We start from the raw sequence: 19842 nt of genomic DNA on the forward strand, positions 1-19842 counted from the left end.
CCCACACCGCCTCGGCATCCCCTTTGACTGTCTTCCCACCCTGCTTCAGCTTCCCACCCCGCTTCGGCCTCCTCTTTAACCGGTTTCCTACCCCGCTTCAGCCTCTCCTTTAACTGGCCTCCCACCCTGCTTCAGCCTCACCCCCTACTTCGGCCTCCCTTAAACTGGCCTCCCACCCCGCTTCAGCCTCCCACCCTGCTTTTGCCTCCACTTTAACTGGGGTCCCAACCGCTTCGGGCTCCCATCCCACTTCGGCCTCCCATTTAGCTGGACTCCCACCTCCATTCGGTCTCCCCTTTTCACTGGTCTCCCACTCCGCTTTGGCCTACCACCCCGCTTCGGCCTCCTCTTTAACTGGCCTCCCACCCCGCTTCAGCCTCCCCTTTAACGGGCCTCCCACCCCGCTTTAGCCTCCCACCAAGCTTCAGCTTCCCCTTTAACTGGCCCCCTACCCTGCTTTGGCCTCCCTACCTGCTTCAGCCTCCCATCCCGCTTCGGCCTCCCATTTAACTGGCCTCCCACCTCCCTTTGGCCTCCCCTTTAACTGGCCTCTCACCCCACTTCAGCCTCCCACCAAGCTTCAGCCTCCCCTATAACTGGCCCCCTATCCTGCTTTGGCCTCCCTACCTGCTTCGGCCTCCCCCCCTACTTCAGCCTCCCTTTAACTTGCCTTCCAGCCCGCTTCGGCCTCCCACCCCGCTTCGGCCTCCCACAACGCCTCGGCCTCCCCTTTAGCTTCCCACACCACTTTGGCCTCCTCTTTAACTGGTTTCCTACCCCGCTTCAGCCTCTCCTTTAACTGGCCTCCCACCCTGCTTCAGCCTCCCCCCCTAATTCGGCCTCCCTTTAACTGGCCTCCCACCCCGCTTCAGCCTCCCACCCTGCTTTTGCCTCCACTTTAACTGGGGTCCCAACCCGCTTCGGCCTCCCATCCCGCTTGGCCCTCCCATCCCGCTTCGGCCTCCCATTTAGCTGGACTCCCACCGCACTTTGGCCTCCCACCTCCATTCGGCCTCCCCTTTTCACTGGCCTCCCACTCCACTTTGGCCTCCCACCCCGCTTCGGCCTCCTCTTTAACTGGCCTCCCACCCCGCTTCGGCCTCCCCTTTAACGGGCCTCCCACCCCGCTTTAGCCTCCCACCAAGCTTCAGCTTCCCCTTTAACTGGCCTCCTACCCTGCTTTGGCTTCCCTACCTGCTTCGGCCTCCCACCCCGCTTCAGCCTCCTACTCCGCTTCAGCCTTGCACCTGGCTATGGCCTCCCACCCAGCTTTGGTCTCCCACTCCTTTTTGGCCTCGCACCCAGCTTTGGCCTCCCACCCCGCTTTGGCCAACCACCCTGCTTCAGCCTCCCCTTTAACTGGCCACCCACCCTGCTTCAGGATCCCACCATGCTTTGGCCTCCCACCCCGCTTCAGGATCCCAAACTGCTTTGGCCTCCCATCCCCCTTTGGCCTCCCCTGTAACTGACCTCCCACTCCGCTTCGGCCTCCCACCCTGCTTCAGCCTCCCACACTGCCTCGGCCTCCCCTTTGACTGTCTTCCCACCCCGTTTCAGGTTCCCACCCCGCTTCGGCCTGCTCTTTAACCGGTTTCCTACCCCGCTTTGGCCTCTCCTTTAACTGCCTTCTCACCCAGCTTGCGCCTCCCACCCCGGTTCGGCCTCTCCTTTAACTGGCCTCCCACCCTGCTTCAGCCTCCCCCCTCACTTTGGCCTCCCTTTAACTGGCCTCTCAGCCCGCTTTGTCCTCCCACCCCGCTTCAGCCTCCCCTTTAACTGGCCACCCACCCGGCTTCAGGATCCCACCATGCTTTGGCCTCCCACCCCGCTTCAGGATCCCAAACTGCTTTGGTCTCCCACCCTGCTTAGGCCTCTCCTTTAACTGACCTGCTATCCTGCTTTGGCCTCCCACCCCGCTTCAGCCTCCCACCCCGCTTCAGCCTCCCATCCCGCTTCGGCCTCCCATTTAACTGGCCTCCCACCTCCCTTTGGCCTCCCCTTTAACTGGCCTCTCACCCCACTTCAGCCTCCCACCAAGCTTCAGCCTCCCCTATAACTGGCCCCCTATCCTGCTTTGGCCTCCCTACCTGCTTCGGCCTCCCCCCATACTTCAGCCTCCCTTTAACTTGCCTTCCAGCCCGCTTCGGCCTCCCACAACGCCTCGGCCTCCCCTTTAGCTTCCCACACCACTTTGGCCTCCTCTTTAACCGGTTTCCTACCCCGCTTCAGCCTCTCCTTTAACTGGCCTCCCACCCTGCTTCAGCCTCCCCCCCTAATTCGGCCTCCCTTTAACTGGCCTCCCACCCCGCTTCAGCCTCCCCTTTAACTTGCCTTCCATCCCGCTTCAGCCTCCCACCCTGCTTTTGCCTCCACTTTAACTGGGGTCCCAACCCGCTTCGGCCTCCCATCCCGCTTGGCCCTCCCATCCCGCTTCGGCCTCCCATTTAGCTGGACTCCCACCGCACTTTGGCCTCCCACCTCCATTCGGGCTCCCCTTTTCAATGGCCTCCCACTCCACTTTGGCCTCCCACCAAGCTTCAGCTTCCCCTTTAACTGGCCTCCTACCCTGCTTTGGCTTCCCTACCTGCTTCGGCCTCCCACCCCGCTTCAGCCTTGCACCTGGCTATGGCCTCCCACCCAGCTTTGGTCTCCCACTCCCTTTTGGCCTCGCACCCAGCTTTGGCCTCCGACCCCGCTTTGGCCAACCACCCTGCTTCAGCCTCCCCTTTAACTGGCCACCCACCCTGCTTCAGGATCCCACCATGCTTTGGCCTCCCACCCCGCTTCAGGATCCCAAACTGCTTTGGTCTCCCACCCCGCTTAGGCCTCTCCTTTAACTGACCTCCTATCCTGCTTTGGCCTCCCTACCTGCTTCAGCCTCCCACCCCGCTTCGGCCTCCCACCTCCTTTGGTCTCCCCTTTAACTGGCCTCTCACCCCACTTCAGCCTCCCACCAAGCTTCAGCCTCCCCTTTAACTGGCCCCTTATCCTGCTTTGGCCTCCCTACCTGCTTCGGCCTCCCCCCCTACTTCAGCCTCCCTTTAACTTGCCTTCCAGCCCGCTTTGGCCTCCCACCCCGCTTCGGCCTCCCACAACGCCTCGGCCTCCCCTTTGACTGTCTTCCCACCCCGCTTCAGCTTCCCACACCACTTTGGCCTCCTCTTTAACCGGTTTCCTACCCCGCTTCAGCCTCTCCTTTAACTGGCCTCCCACCCTGCTTCAGCCTCCCCCCCTACTTCAGCCTCCCTTTAACTGGCCTCCCACCCCGCTTTGGCCTCCCACCCTGCTTCAGCCGCCCCTTTAACTTGCCTTCCACCCCGCTTCAGCCTCCCACCCCGCTTTGGCCTCCCCTTTAACTCGAGTCCCAACCCGCTTCGACCTCCCATTCCGCTTCAGCCTCCCCTTTAACTGGATTCCCACCCTGCTTCGGCATCCCACCTCCCTTCGGCCTCCCCTTTAACTGGCCTCCCACCCCACTTCGGTCTCCCACCTTGCTTCGGCCTCCCAGCCCGCTTCAGCTCCCACTTTAACTGGCCTCCTACACCGCTTCCGCATCCCACCCTGCTTTGGCTCCCACTTACCTGGCCTCTCACCCCGCTTCGGCCTCCCTTTAAACTGGTCTCTCACCCCGCTTTGGCCTCCCAACCCGCTTCAGCTTCCCCTTTAACTGGTCTCCCACCCCGCTTTGGCCTCCCCTTATCTGGCCTCCCACACCGTCTCGGCCTCCCCTTTGACTGTCTTCCCACCCTGCTTCAGCTTCCCACCCCGCTTCGGCCTGCTCTTTAACTGGTTTCCCGCCCCGCTTCGGCCTCCCCTTTAACTGGCTTCGCACCCAGCTTGGGCCTCCCACCCTGCTTCAGCTCCCACTTTAACTGGCCTCCCATCGCGCTTCAGCCTCCCACTCCACTTCCGCCTCCCCTTTAACTGGCCTGTCACCCAGCTTCGGCCTCCCAAATTGCTTCAGCCTCCCCTTTAAATGGTCTCCCACCCCGCTTTGGCCACCCCTTATCTGGCCTCCCACACCGCCTCGGCATCCCCTTTGACTGTCTTCCCACCCTGCTTCCGCTTCCCACCCCGCTTCGGCCTCCTCTTTAACCGGTTTCCTACCCCGCTTCAGCCTCTCCTTTAACTGGCCTCCCACCCTGCTTCAGCCTCCCCCCCTACTTCCGCCTCCCTTAAACTGGCCTCCCACCCCGCTTCGGCCTCCCACCCCGCTTCAGCCTCCCCTTTAACTTGCCTTCCATCCCGCTTCAGCCTCCCACCCTGCTTTTGCCTCCACTTTAACTGGGGTCCCAACCCGCTTCGGCCTCCCATCCCGCTTGGCCCTCCCATCCCGCTTCGGCCTCCCATTTAGCTGGACTCCCACCGCACTTTGGACTCCCACCTCCATTCGGCCTCCCCTTTTCACTGGCCTCCCACTCCACTTTGGCCTCCCACCCCGCTTCGGCCTCCCCTTTAACGGGCCTCCCACCCCGCTTTGGCCTCCCACCAAGCTTCAGCTTCCCCTTTAACTGGCCTCCTACCCTGCTTTGGCTTCCCTACCTGCTTCGGCCTCCCACCCCGCTTCAGCCTCCTACTCCGCTTCAGCCTTGCACCTGGCTATGGCCTCCCACCCAGCTTTGGTCTCCCACTCCCTTTTGGCCTCGCACCCAGCTTTGGCCTCCCACCCCGCTTTGGCCAACCACCCCGCTTCAGCTCTCACTTTAACTGGCCTCCTACCCCGCTTTTGCCTCCCACCCCGCTTCGGCATCCCATTTAACTGGCCACCCACCCCGCTTCGGCCTCGCACCCTGCTTTGGCCTCTCCTTTAACTGGCATCTCACCCAGCTTGGTCCTCCCACCCCGTTTCAGGATCCCACCCTGCTTTGTCCTCCTACCCCTTAGGCCTCTCCTTTAACTGTCCTCCCACCCTGCCTCAACGTCCCCACCCACTTCGGTCTCCCTTTAACTTGCCTCCCACCCCGCTTCAGCCTCCCACCAAGCTTCAGCTTCCCCTTTAACTGGCCTCCTACCCTGCTTTGGCTTCCCTACCTGCTTCAGCCTCCCACCCCGCTTCAGGCTCCTACTCCTCTTCGGTCTCCCACCCCGCTTTGGTCTCCCACTCCGTTTTGGCCTTGCACCCAGCTTTGCTCTCCCACCCGGCTTCGGCCTCCCACCCCTCTTCGGACTCCCACCCCGCTTCGGCTCTCACTTTAACTGATCTCCCCCCCTGCTTCGGCCTCCCACCCCGCTTCGGCTCCCACTTTAACTGGACTCCCACCCCGCTTTGGCCTCCCATTTAACTGGCCTCCCACCCCACTTTGGCTTCCCACCCCCCTTCGGTCTCCCTTTTAACTAGCCTTCCACCCCGCTTTGCTCTCCAACCAAACTTCAGCCTCCCCTTTAACTGGCCTCCTATCCTGCTTTGGCCTCCCTACCTGCTTCAGCCTCCCACCCCACTTCAGTCGACCCGTTAACTTGCCTTCCACCCCGCTTTGGCCTCCCCTTTAACCGGAGTTCCAACCTGCTTCGGCCTCCCACCCTGCTTCGGCCTCCCCTTTAACTGGCCTCCCATCCCGCTTTGGCCTCCCACCCAGCTTCAGCCTCCCCTTTAACTGAACTCCCACTCCACTTTGGCCTCCCATTTAACTGGACTCCTACCACGCTTTGGCCTCCCACCTCCCTTCAGCCTCCCTTTTAACTGGCCTCCCACCCGGCCATGGCCTCCCACCCCACTTTGGTCTCCTACCCTGCTTCAGCCTCCCCTTTAACTGGGCTCCCAACCCACTTCGGCCTCCCCTTTAACTGACCTACCAGCCCACTTTGGCCTCCCACCCCGCTTCGGCCTCTCCTTTAACTGGCATCTCACCCAGCTTGGTCCTCCCACACTGCTTCAGGATCCCACACTGCTTTGGCCTCCTACCCCGCTTAGGCCTCTCCTTTAACTGTCCTCCCACCCTGCCTTAGCCTCCCCCCCAACTTCAGTCTCCCTTTAACTGGCCTCCCACCAAGCTTCAGCTTCCCCTTTAACTTGCCTCCTACCCTGCTTGGCTTCCCTACCTGCTTCGACCTCCCACCCCGCTTCAGCCTCCTACTCCGCCTCGGCCTCCCAGCTCACTATGGACTCCCACCCCGTTTTAGCCTCGCAGCTCACTTTGTCCTCCCCCCCCATTTCGGCCTCCCACACCGCTTCGGCCTCCCACCCTGCTTCGGCCTCTCCTTTAACTGGCATCTCACCCAGCTTGGTCCTCCCACGCCGCTTCAGGATCCCACCCTGCTTTGGCCTCCCACCCCTTAGGCCTCTCCTTTAACTGTCCTCCCACCCTGCCTCAGCCTCCCCCCCCACTTCGGTTTCCCTTTAACTGGCCTCCCACCAAGCTTCAGCTTCCCCTTTAACTGGCCTCCTACCCTGCTTTGGCTTCCCTACCTGCTTCGGCCTCCCACCCCGCTTCGGACTCCCACCCGACTATGGCCTCCCACCCCACTTTGGTCTCCCAGTCTGTTTTGGCCTCGCACCCAGCTTTGCCCTCCCAACCAGCTTTGGCCTCCCACCTCCCTTCGGCCTCTCCCCCCGCTTCAGCCTCTCACCCCGCTTAGGCCTCCCATTTAAATGGCCTCCCACCCCCCTTTAGCCTCCCCTTTAACTGGCCTCTCACCCCGCTTCAGCCTCCCCTTTAACTGGCCTCCTATCGTGCTTCGGCCTCCCTACCTGCTTCAGCCTCCCCCCCTACTTCAGCCTCTCCTTTAACTGGCCTCCCACCCCGCTTCAGCCGCCCCTTTAACTAGCCTTCCACCTCGATTCAGCCTCCCACCCCGCTTTGGCCTCACCTTTAACTGGAGACCCAACCCGCTTCGGCCTCGCACCCCGCTTCGGCCTCTGCTTTAACTGGCCTCCCACCCAGCTTTGGCCTCCCCTTTAACTGAACTCTCACTCCGCTTCGACCTCCCATCCCAATTCAGCCTCCCATTTAACTGGCCTCCCACCCCGCTTCGGCCTCCCTCCTCCCTTCGGCCTCCCTTTTAACTGGCCTCCCAGCCCGCTTTGGCTTCCACTTTAACTGGCCTCCTATACCGCTTCTGCCTCCCAGCCCGCTTCGGCTCCCACTTTAGCTGACCTCCCACCCTACTTCAGCCTCCCCCCGCCTACTTCGGCCTCCCACCCCGCTTCAGCCTCCCCTTTAACTTGAATTCCATCCCGCTTCAGCCTCCCACCCCGCTTTCGCCTCCACTTTAACTGGGCTCCCAACCTGCTTCGGCCTCCCCTTTAACTGACCTCCCACCGCACTTTGGCCTCCCACCTCCATTTGGCCTCCCCTGTAACTGGCGTCCTACCCCGCTTTGGTCTCCCCTTTAACTGGCCTCCCACCCCACTTCAGCCTCCCATTTAACTTGCCTTCTACCCCGCTTTGGCCACCCACCACGCTTTGGCCTCCCACCTCCCTTCGGCCTCCCACTTAACTGGCCTCCCACCCCGCTTCGGTGTCCCACCCCGCTTCAGCTCCCACTTTAACTGGCCTCCCACCCCACTTCAGCCTCCCACTCCGCTTCCACCTCCCCTTTAACTGGCCTGTCACCCAGCTTCGGCCTCCCAACCTGCTTCAGCCTCCCCTTTAAATGGTCTCCCACCCCGCTTTGGCCTCCCCTTTTCTGGCCTCCCACACCGCCTCGGCCTCCCCTTTCACTGTCTTCCCAACCCGCTTCAGCCTCCTCTTTAACTGGTTTCCCACACCGTTTCGGCCTCCCCTTTAACTGGCTTCTCACCCAGCTTGGGCCTCCCACCCCACTTCAGCCTCCCCTTTAACTGGTTTCCCACCCTGCTTCGACGTCCCCTTCAACTGGCTTGCCACCCCGCTTCGGCCTCCCATTTAACTGGACTCCCACTGCAATTTGGCCTCCCACCTCCATTCGGCCTCTCCTTTAACTGGCCTCCCACCCCGCTTTGGCCTCCCAACCTGCTTCAGCCTCCCCTTTAACTGGCCTCCCACCCTGCTTCGGCCTCCCCTTTGACTGTTTTCCCACCCCGCTTCAGCTTCCCACCCCTCTTCGGCCTCCTCTTTAATCGGTTTCCTACCCCGCTTCGGCCTCTTCTTTAACTGGGATCTCACCCAGCTTGGTCCTCCCACGCCGCTTCAGGATCCCACCCTACTTTGGCCTCCCACCCCGCTTCGGCCTCTAACTGTCCTCCCACCCTGCCTCAGCCTCCCCCCCCCCCCACTTCGGTCTCCCTTTAACTGTCCTCCCATCCCGCTATGGCCTCCCACCCTGCTTTGGTCTCGCACCTCGCTTTGCCCTCCTACCCTGCTTTGGCTTCCTTACCTCCTTCAGCCTCCCACCCCGCTTCGGCTCCCACTTTAACTGGCCTCCCACCCAGCTTCAGCCTCCCCTTTAACTGGTCTCCCACCCCGCTTTGGCCTCCCCTTATCTGGCCTCCCACACCGCCTCGGCCTCCCCTTTCACTGTCTTCCCACCCCGCTTCGGCCTCCTCTTTAACTGGTTTCCCGCCCCGCCTCGGACTTTCCTTTAACTGGCTTCTCACCCAGCTTCAGCCTCCCCTTTAACTGGTTTCCCACCCTGCTTTCGGCATTGTAATGGTTTAGCCCCTGCCGGGGTCTGAGACCACGCGGCCACTGCCCCTCCCCCACCAAGGGAGTGAAATACAAAGCCCCGATCTGAGATAAGGACAGGTTTAATACAGCAGTGCAATAGCAACACAACAAACAACAACAATAATAATAATAGTAATAACAATGAACAGGGCAACATATCTACCAATGTAGCAGTGGGAGAAAACCCGGCGGCGCGAACCCCACGCGATCACCGATTCTTCCCGCGCTCTGGCGCCTGGACCTGACTTCAGCATGGCATATGAATAACCCGGCTAGAGCTTCTTCCCCTACTGCTGGGGAAACTTAACCCTATCCTGGTTAAACCAGGACAGGCATCCCCTTCAACTGGCTTGCCACCCTGCTTTGGTGTTCCATTCAACTGGCCTTCCACCCCACTTCAGCCTCCCACCCCGCTTCGGCCTCCCACCCTCCTTCAGTCTCCCACTCCGCTTTGGCCTCCCATGCAGCTTCAGCCTCCCCCCACACTTCGGCCTCACACCCCGCTTCAGCCTCCCACCCCGCTTTGGCCTCCACTTTTTTCTGGCCTCTACTGCCCTCTGGCCTCCCACCTCTTTTCAGCCTCCCACCCCATTTTGGTTTTCCAGCCTTTTTCAAACTCTGATGCCCATCAGAACTCGCACCCCTTTTTGGCATCTACGTTTTTCTGGCCGGTATTTGCTCTTCAGTCTCTACTTCCCTGCGGCCTCCCACCACGTTTCGGGGCCCCACCAGAAACACTCCCCCCACCCCAATACTGCCCCCACGCCAAATAATCTCCCCTCCCCGAAATACTCCCCTCCCAGAAACACACCGCCAAAATAGTCCCATCGAAAGAATCTCCACAGCAATAATCCCCCCTGAAATGCCTCACCCCCAAAATACTCCCCCATGAAACAGTTGCCCCTTAGATACTCCTCTGAGAAATAGTTGCACCTTAAATACTACCCCGAAAGAGTCCCCCCCCAAAAGAGTCTCCCCCAAATAGTTCCTCTGAAATAGACCCTCCCGTAACACTTCCCTCCGAAATAGTCCCCCCCCCAAATAGATACTGCCGTGAAACAGTCCCCCTGAAATCATCCCCCCCCAAATAGTTCCCCCCCTCCAAGCACTCCACTTTCTTCTAACCTTTACTTTCCTGTGGCCTCCCACCCTCTTTAGTCCTTCCACCCTGTTTTAGCCTCCATGTTTTTCTCGCCTCTGCTTCCCTCTGGCCTCCCACCCCATTTCAGCCTCCCACCCCATTTTGGCCTCCACTTTTTTCTGACCTCTACCTCCCTCCGGCCTCCCACCCCGTTTCAGCCTCCCACCCATTTTCAGCCTCCACTTCTTTCTGGCCTCTACTGCCCTCTAGCCTCCCACCTCTTTTCAGCCTCCCACCCCGTTTTGGTTTCCCAGCCTTTTTCAAACTCCAATGCCCATCAGTACTTGCACCTCTTTTCGGCATCTACATTTTTCGGGCCTTTATTTGCCTCTGGCCTCTACTTCCCTGCGGCCTCCCACCACATTTCGGGGTCCCCCCCCGAAATACTCCCCTCCCAGAAACACACCCCCAAAATAGTCCCCTCGAAATAGTCCCCCTCAATCTGCATAAAACACCTTTTCTGGAATGGCAATATACCCACTTGTAGTTAATTAGGACATCTTCAGCAATTTCTTCACTGATTTGAAGGAGGGCATCATACATTTGGGTTCTTGATCCATTGTTCTCCTTTCACTACATTGAACTGCTGCAGCATGCAGCAGTATTTTATACAGCTGTTTTGTTGTTCACAGAGAAACAGCCCTTGAAAAACACCTCAGACTCCAATTTATTTCAAGTCATTAGAGCACAATCTTTTGAATGGACAATATGATTTATAACGATGCTTTTATGAACTATCCTATGAATTCTAAATCTTCAGTATTTGTTATAGCTCTTTATTCATCTGGTCTCTGAAAAGAAAGAAAAAAGCTCATCACTGATTAAAGAGGAAAATGCCTCTCAGAGTTCAAACAATAAGCACATCAAATTAAAAGATCATTTATTTCAGTGCCTCTCATGCCGCTTAGTCACAAACACACACGATTGCCTAGCCAGGCTTTTCAGCCCGCACACAGCTATGCTGTGTCTTTGAGGCATAAATTGAAAGTGAACAACTCTGACAGAAAGCTGAGAGGAATACACAAACTCTGAAGTGGAACTAAAGCAGAAAACTTCACATTTTTCTTCATGACCCCTTCTCAAATGTATGCGCAGTTTGCATTCAGCTACCTCCACACTCTTAGAGACAGCAAAATCTTCACCCATTTGGGTAAACAAAATAAAGGAGTGAGTCCCACATACATCCAAACAGCTCTATCCCTCTGAAAGCACGGCATTCATCAGCCCAGATATTTCAGTGATGGATCCCGGCCACCTAATTGCACTGACACTGCTCTTTTGGCACAAAACTCAAGGAACACAGCTCCCTGCCTCAAGACGTGCCACCCTGCAAAGGTAACTATTCCATCCCACCAGCCCCGAGATATTGCTGCTGAAGAGACGTCACAGCCTGTTTAACCCTCAGCTAATCTGCCCTTCTACAGGAATCCCTGCTGCTGGGATAGATAATCCCGGAGCACGTATGGTTTGTGAACAGCCCAAGGACACCCGATTCTAGAGCCTTGCAGCGTGGGAAGAAACATCACAAAGCCGAGAAGATTAAAGGCTCTCACCACTTTTCACTGTATTACTACTGGCTTCCCTACTGGAGGAGGCAAAATAATATGAAAAAGCAGAAAAAAGGAAAGGATGGAAAGCAATATTAAGCGAAAAAACTATGTAATCTCATAAATACAAGCTCTGCATTCAGTAATTTGCAGCCAACGTTTTCAAACTCCAAACCCCTCCAGAATGCTAAACCACGGCCACCTTCTCTGGGAAAGGGAGTGCTGTTACACTCCATGCTCTGGTACTCGAATTCATGTATTTATTCTGACTCTTTACAGACCCAAATATCCCAACCGCATCCATATTTCTCCAGAGACCCACGACAACTTTAAGTTATCACAGACTGACGCTACTCATTCTCCCCCCTCCGAGCTCCTGGACAGGTAATATTGCTGCTGCGTGAGTCTAATACCGAATCCAGCTGGTTCTTTGCCATTTATTTTTTGTTCTTTGCCATTCATCCTGTTTCCTATTTCTTCCCTTTCATTTACCGGATAACTCTTACTCATCCTTTTTCATCCATCCACAGTCATGACTTTTTCCAGCGTTTTCTGTCTAAGCTATTTTAATCTAATCTTTCGTGGGACTGCTGGCTCAGAATGATAGCTCTCCTTTCAGACCTTGTTTATCACCTTCCCATATGGCAGTATTACTTGATTACTGGTAAGGATTCAAATTTTCTCTTTGTTATAAAAATCTATTACAATCCTCTAGACTCTCCTGTATTGCGCAAAGAAAAATAGTTATCAAAAGGACCCGCTCTCTTTAACACCAATATTTGCCATCTACTGAGAATTTTTTTCTAGGCATAATAGTAGTCTGACTAACTCACTAGCTTCATACTAAATACAGCAATTTTGCTGTCTCCTAGCCAAATATTTCTAACATTAATGATATCGTTTAGATAAAATGATTTAAAAAGTTGTACATGCAGCCATTTCTGTGTGCTTATGCAATGATAATTCATTATCTTGAAGTTTTTAACTCCAATCTTTCACTTCCGATTACACTTTAATATTTCTGATGATCATTCTGTAACATTTTTCTTCTTAAATTTCATAATCTAGTTTGACATTAAACCACCACTGACTGGAAGGAAGGAGAAAGGAGGCATGTGCCTGGGAGCATATTCTCCTCTCAGCAGACTGAAGCAGCAAGTTGCAATGCAGAAATAGGTTAAGAGCCTCGCTGCATTCACAGGGAGTGCCAGGGAAAAAAAAAATGTATACTGTTTGCACAACAGCGGTACTTCAGATGCTAACAGGAAAAAAAAGAAAGGGTACAGCTGCACACAAGCACAGGGAAAGCAGTTCCCTGCTGATTGCAAGGGGACTGGGCGGGATGCACAGCAGCTCCCAGGCAGGGAAATGCCCTCCGCCACATCCCCACCCGGCACATCTCACCCTCCGGGCTGCATCAGCAGGACCAGCAAGGCCATCTTCCCATCTCAAAGCTCTTTCCCTTCTTTGCCGGGGAAAGTTAGAGGCCTTTTGTCCTCCTACACGCATGAGCTGGCACTGCTTTAGCTCTTCCTCGCTCGTCAGCTCCTGGGAGTGCCGAGCTGTCACCGTCAATGGCTCTGTCCCTCTTCAGAGAAGTTGTGTGCAAACCCAACGGCAGCAACACCCCTCCTTCCTCATAACATACACTGGCACATTTCAGGCTTTTTTAAGCTATTGGCTTCATAGTGTAATACTTATAAAATAACTATACATTGTCAAGAAAAATATATTATTAAAGATTTTTTTCCTCATGGTCTGATTCAAACACAGGTAAAATGAGGGCACTCCCTTATGCCCTCACTAAAAACTTGTCAGGAATTCCTGCAGCTCTTCCCTCTTTACTGAAACGGTGTGAGCCCTCCTACCAAAGATGAAAGTGCGGTCTGGAGCTGTTTGCTCACATGGAGATGGGATCTGGGATGCAAGCAGGAGTCCCTGGAAATGGTCATCCTTATCTCTGCTAGGAAAAACTGCTTTTACTTCTTTGCAAAACCTTTATGGCCACAAGCATCACAGAAACAAGAAAAGAAGTCTGCAAAATCCTTGACAACCCTTCTTGCTAAAAAACAGAATTTAAAAGAATTGTATTAATAGATTATGATTAAAGTTCCTGAAATGGCCTTAAACCTTACAAACACACCTCCACAAAATTAAAAACTTCAAGAGCACATCACCATAGACTAAAACTCCAAGCAGTATTTGTCTCCAGTAACTCTCCCACACATATTATCAACAGTTGAACAAGACCAGGACAATTGAACAATACTCAGAAGTTACTCTAGACTTTACTCAGTGCTCATCAGGGATGACTGTACTTACAGCACTGTGGATTAATTTTAAAAGGTGAAATTCTGCAGCACATTTGGCATATGAAGTAAAATTTTAAAAGCACTGGTAAGTGCAGATGATGAGCACTAATCTTAGTGTTCAGCCTCAGTATCATTGGAAGTTTTTCCCTCCTGCCTGAACACAACACGTTCAGAATAGATCCGATTTTTCCATCTTTTATTTGCATAGGTAGGGACAGTTTATTCAAACCAATTATCTCAGTGTGATCCCTCATCATGATGCTCTAAAAATAAAAGCAATCATGCTAGATTGGTCGCAATTAAAAAGGTGGTTTTACATTTGGAGAAAAGTTACCTGTTGAACTGGCAACTTTTCTCCAAACAAAATCAGGATACCTGTGGAACTGGTATGCCACTTTTTTTTTTGTCTCCCTGAAGTTCAAATGCATAGCCCCCTGCTCTGTGCTTTCCCTTGGTTAACTATCTGTAAAAATGAAGTGAAAAACTCTGGTCCATCCACTAAGCCAGTATAAATTTTTATTGACCCATTTTAATCAATAAAGCTACCCCTATATTGCAGCATCATGAAGCAGTGCTCACACACAGCACTGCCAGGGAAGAATCTAAAGGAAACAGGATTCAGGGACCCATAAACCACTCCAAAGAAAAAGGGAATGGCTTTCATCCAACAAGATTTTTCCCAGAGCCTCTCTCAGTCATGCACTTCCAACTGTTAATTAAATATTGCCTAATTGATGCACTCAGCCTCTGGCAGATCGGGAGAAGCATGTTTATAGATGCGAGACTCAGAGGAAATAATGATAAAGACTAACGACCTACAGAAATTAGGGATGGCTACTTTTAGAGCTTATGATCATTGCAATACACCTAATCTTTATTCTTGGTGGGAGAGGAAATATTCTACATATTTCAGTTGGAAGGGACCTACAATGATCATCTAGTCTAACTGCCTGACCAATTTGGGGCTGACCAAAAAGTTAAAGCATGTTAAATGCATTGTCCAAATGTCTCTTAAACACTGACAGACGTAGGGCATCAACCACCTCTCTAGGAAACCAGTTCCAGTGTTTGACCACCCTCTCAGTAAAGAAATGCTTCTGCACAACTTTGAACCACTCCCACAAGTCCTATCACTTAATACCAGGGAGAAGAGTCCAGCTTATAATACATGTATATCATGGGCAGCTCCCTGTCGGTACCTCTGCATTCTTCACGAAAAAGACTTTGCAAGCACAACTTCCAGAAAGGGCCACCAACCTTAAGGCTGTAAACAGAATAAGAAAAATCATTGCTCAAATTTCTCTTTGATTTACAATGAAAGCAATTTGCAGAGGCACTGGGCAGAAGGAAATGCAGACAGCAGCCTGTACAAACTGAAGCAGGAGCCTCTGACTACAAAACAGCAGTGTGCAACTTGCCCAGCAATACAAACAGCAGCTTATGTAAAATTTCCTGGGTGGCAAAAATATTTATAGTCCATATAATATGCTTCAAATGGGAATTGATGTTCTGGTTGTAAAGAAATGAGACTGTCTCCAAACTGAACTACAGCTGCATCACGTCTAAATACCTGAAGTGTTCAGATACCTGATGTTTTTTAACTGTCACTCCATTTTTGATCTGAATATGAAACTCATTGTTGTTCCCACAGATGATTCACTCTATTCGTTTCTTATTAAAAGTCCTGTTTTCTAGCAGAGCTGAAACAACTTTTAAAACAGGATAAAAACCCAAATTTTGCAGACTGCTGTATCCACACAAAGCAAGCTACTGCTCTGGACTGCGCACGGGTGCTGCTCCGGCACAGTCCTGAGGCCGCACAGCAGGCAGCTGCGTCAGCGAGCATCCCCACTGCACAGAGCCACCCATCCAAACTGCCGCCACCACACGTGGCACAAAACCACCTGTCCTGCTACACAGAAAAACGTTTCAGCAGCGAGTAAAGTAACAAACTGCTTCAGTCATTCTTCATGGCATTTCACACAGATTAGATCCCGGTTTTGTTTTTGCTGCTTCTTTTGACCACACGGGTGACGGGAAGTGGATTCAGGATTCATTTCCACGTGGCAGCTGCTGCCCTTTGCCTGCGTCAGTCTCACAGCTGGAAGCACCAAATGGACCTGTGCAGAAGAGCTGAGCGAGGCCAGCTCAGGTCTGGAAGCAATCAGCACGCTCCAGCCCTACCTCTGAAGGCTTCTTTCTCCCACCACAACTCCACACTACCAGAAGAATTTGGGTTCCCTGTCCCACATGGTAAATCCCTGCTCTTGGACTCTGGACATCATCAGCTATGACCCGTCTCACCGTGACCAGCCATCAGACACTCAGGGATCCAGACAAATACCAACAGCATTGGCGTGTGTCTAATTTACATCCTTCACTAGTATTTGAAGAAAGCAGCCAATATGACCAAATATGTTATTTCAAATTACAGATTCATAATAAAAAATAAACTTTTTTCCCCTTGAGGCTGCCCTAGGATTTTTATATGAAAAATCAATTTATAATGTTCCTATTTGCTATTTATATTACTTGTAGTCTCAAATTCAAAAGTCATCTAAGGAGAAATAAATCCAATGAAAAGCAATGCCATAGGTATGCTCTTCAACAGGCAGCTGAGGCAGAAGTCTCTAGAGGGACAGAAGCCATTAGTTTTTCTTACTTGCCAGCATCTGGGGAGGAAAAACATAGGATAAACCCAAAAGCCTTTCAGTTTTTCACTCTTGGGACAAGGTCTAACTCACAGTCTCTTTTGCTATACCAGCTGGGGGTAGGTTGGGAGAAGGATCCGCATGGCCAAGTTGGAGGCTTGAGGCAAAGTCGCCATTTGGCTGATCCATTCCGACACCGTTTTGGTGTCGCTGGTGGTGAGTGGCAACGCCGCCTGGATGAGGACGTCGCCGCTTCCCAAACCTAAATGTTGGGGTGTCAGGGTGAGTCAAGCCCCCCTAATTAAAGCGAGCTTACAATGAGGAGAAATGTGGGGTTTTGGTACCTGTTTGACGACTTGCTTGAGGACGGAGTCGCGGTAGGCGGCGCCGTTGCATTTGATGGCCGTCGTGATGAGGTCGCAGACGCGGTAGACAGTGTCGGGGAGCTCGTCGAGGAGCTGGGAGCACCCCAGCAACATGGAGTCGGTGAAAGCCAACAGCTCGGCCACTTCCAAAGGTTCGGCCCCTTCGAATTTTTCCAGACATTTGGCGGCTGCTTCTTCTTGACGTTCATGGGCGCGGCATTCTTCTTCTTTGTGGCAGGCGGGCTTCCTGCGGGGGGAGAGGAGGGGGGAGAAATGGGAGTCACAGGGGGGAGAAATGGAGTCCAAGAGGTACAAAATGGGGTCAAGGGGGCATGAAATGGGGTCACAGGGTGAGAAACAGGGTCACAACATGAGAAATGGGGTTGGGGGGCAAGAAATGGGGCCCAGGGAGTGAGGAAAGGGGGTCACAGGGCAAGAAATGGGGTTAGGGGGGCACAAAAGGGGGTGAGTGGGCAAGAAATGGGGTGAGTGGGGTGAGAAATGGGGTCACAGGGCAAGAAAAGGGGTTGGGGGGACGCAAAACGGGGTGCAGGGAGTGAAAAGAAGGTATTGGGGGGGTCGTAGGGCACAAAATGGGGTTATAGGGTGAGAAGGGGGGGCAGAAAATGGGGTCATGCGGTGAAAAAAGGGGGGGGAGGCTACGAAATAGGATTGTGGGGGCACAAAATGGGGCCAAGGGGGCCCCAAATGGGCTGAGGGATTGAGACAGACTCAAGGAGTGCAAAACGGGGGAGAGGGGGTGGAAAACGGGGTGCAGAGAGGCACAAAACAGGGCTGGGGGATGCGGGAGTCCCATCTGAAAGCCCGTGTCCCCCCCCAAACCTTCGGGGGACTCTGCCCGCTGGTCCATGGGGATGTCCTGGCCCAAGGACATGGCGACTGCATGCATCATCTGGTCCTCCTCCGACATGCTCAGATCCTGGAAAAAAAAAAAGAAGGGGGGGGGCCACAAGCGAGGTGAGGAGCTGGAGAAGGGAGCAGGAGGATTTGGGGGCTCCCCCCTACCCCCCTGCACCCCGTTCTTACCATACGACTCTCCCCATGAGGGGGGGGGAGGGCGGGTGAGGAGGTATTCGGTTGCTTGCTCCATGGTGCTGGTGTTGAGCAGGGCCTCCATGGCGTGTTCCTGGGAGAAACCCATGTCCATCAGCTGGGGGGGGCACAGAGAAGGGGTTGGGGGGGGACAAGAAGGGGGTTGAGGGGGGACAAGAGCATTTAAGAGGACAAAAAAAGGAATTAAGGGGGTAAAAAAGGGGGTTTGGGGGACAAGAAAGGATTTGGGGGGGACAAAAAGGGGGTTGGCGGAACTAGAAAGGGTTTGGCGGGGGAAAAACCACCATTTAAGAGAACTAAAAAAACAGGTTTGGGGGGCCAAGGAAGGATTTGGAGGGGACAAGAAGGGGTTTCTGGGGGGGGAGGGGGGGGTGGGAAAGGAGCATTTAAGAGGACAAAAAAGGAATTGAGGAGGTAAAAAATGGGGTTTGGGGCACAAGATTTGGGGGGACAAAAAGGGTGGGGGGCAAAAAGGGGGTGGGGGGGGGATAAAAAGGGGGGTTGGGAGGACCTGAAGGAGGTTTGAGGGAACTAAGGGATCTGGGGGGGAAAGAGGATCTGGGGGGAAGAAGAGGGTTTGAGAGGACAAAAAGAGAAGTTGGGGGGGTAAAAAAAGGGGGTTTGGGGGGCAAGAATGGATTTGGGGACGAGAAGGGGTTAGGAAGAACCCAGAGAAGATTTGAGGGAACCTAGAAAGGGGTTTGGGGGAAAAAAGGAGGATTGGGGGCGACCAAAAACAAGTTTGGGAGGGAAGAAGAGCATTTAAGGAAACAAAACAGGAGTTTGGGGGGGTAAAAAAGGGGTTTGGGGTGACAGAAAGGGGGTTTGGGGGACCCAGGAAAAGTTTGGGGGGGACCAGAAGAAATTTGGGGAAAACTAGAAGAGGTTTGGGGGGAACCAGAAAAAGTCGGGGGGGGGGGGGGGGGGGGAGAGGGGGGGGGGACGACCATAAGAAATTTCAGAAAACCAGAAGAGGTTTGGGGGGAAGCAGAAAAAATTTAGAGAGAACCAGGAAAAAGGGTTGGGGGACTAAAAACGGACAAGAATAACCAGAAAAAATTTGGGATGGACCAGAAAAAATTTGGGAAAACCAGAAGAGATTTGGAAGGAAGCAGAAGAGGTTTGGGGGGGGACTAAAAAGGGGCAGAGAGAAGCACAAGAAATCTGGGGGGGAGCAGAGAAAATCTGGGAAAACCAAAAGAGATTTGGTGGGAAGCAGAAGAGATCTGGGGGGACCAGAGAAAACTGGGGGCGGGGGGGGGGGACACACGGACACCAGAAGGAGGTTTGGGGGGGACTAGAATGAGATGGGGGGGACCAGAGAAGATTTGGGGGGACCAGAAAGGGCCAGGAGGACCAGAATGAATTTAGGGGCGGGGGGGGTGTCACCAACCGCTCCCCACAACTCACCTGCTGCAGCTGCTGCTGGTTGACTTGGGGTTCCTTTGGGGACCCCTCTGCAGCCCCCCAAGTCCTTTCTGCACCCCCCCAAGTCTCCTCTGCACCCCCAAAACCCCCTCCACAGCCCCCCCAGTCCTTTCTGTGCCCCCCAAATCCCTTCTGTACCCCACTCTGCAGCCCCCAAGTCCCCTCTCCACCCCCCAAACTCCCTCCCCGCTGCCCCCCAAGCTCCCAAAATCCCCCCTCCATGCCCCCAAAATCCCCCTCTGTACCCCTAAAAACCCTCTCCACAGCCCCCAAGTCCCCTCTGCCATTCCAAACTCCCTCCACAGCCCCCTCTGCAGCCCCAAACCCCCTCCCTACCACCCCTCCACAGCCCCCCAAATCCCTTCTTCACCCCACTCTGCACCCCCCAAGTCCCCTCTGATGCCCCAAAATCCCTCCACAGCCCCCCCAGCTCCCCCCTGCACCCCCTAAAACCCCCTCCACAGCCCCGCAAGTCCCCTCTACAGCCCCAAACCCCCTCTCCACCACCCCCCAAGCCCCCAAAACCCCCCTCCACACCCCTAAAATCCCCCTCTGCCCCCCCAACCTTCTGGGTGACAAGGAATTGCAGGGCGCTGAAGTGGGGCTGGCCGTGAGCGGGGGCTTTGGCCGGCAGCGCGTGGGGCGACTCCAGCACCGTGCTGGGTTCACCGTTTTCTCCACCAACATCAATCAAGCGTCGAAAAACTCCCCGGTACCATCGGGTAAATCAGGGTGTTCA

The 19842-nt window shown here is 54.2% G+C and overlaps 1 protein-coding gene across 1 annotated transcript; it reads right to left on the reverse strand.

Annotated features, from left to right (window-relative positions):
• Positions 1-16095: 16095 nt before the first annotated feature.
• On the reverse strand, positions 16096-19325 carry LOC141916963 (uncharacterized). Its single transcript, XM_074809965.1, has 7 exons — positions 19242-19325; positions 19086-19174; positions 17649-17748; positions 17408-17541; positions 16581-16848; positions 16347-16498; positions 16096-16257 (listed from the first exon to the last, which is right to left on the reverse strand). Coding segments are annotated over exons 1-7 (828 nt in total). The 3' UTR covers positions 16096-16256.
• Between the last annotated feature and the right edge of the window lie 517 nt (positions 19326-19842).

This window comes from Strix aluco, chromosome 33, assembly GCF_031877795.1.
Source record: "Strix aluco isolate bStrAlu1 chromosome 33, bStrAlu1.hap1, whole genome shotgun sequence".
NCBI lineage: Eukaryota > Metazoa > Chordata > Aves > Strigiformes > Strigidae > Strix > Strix aluco.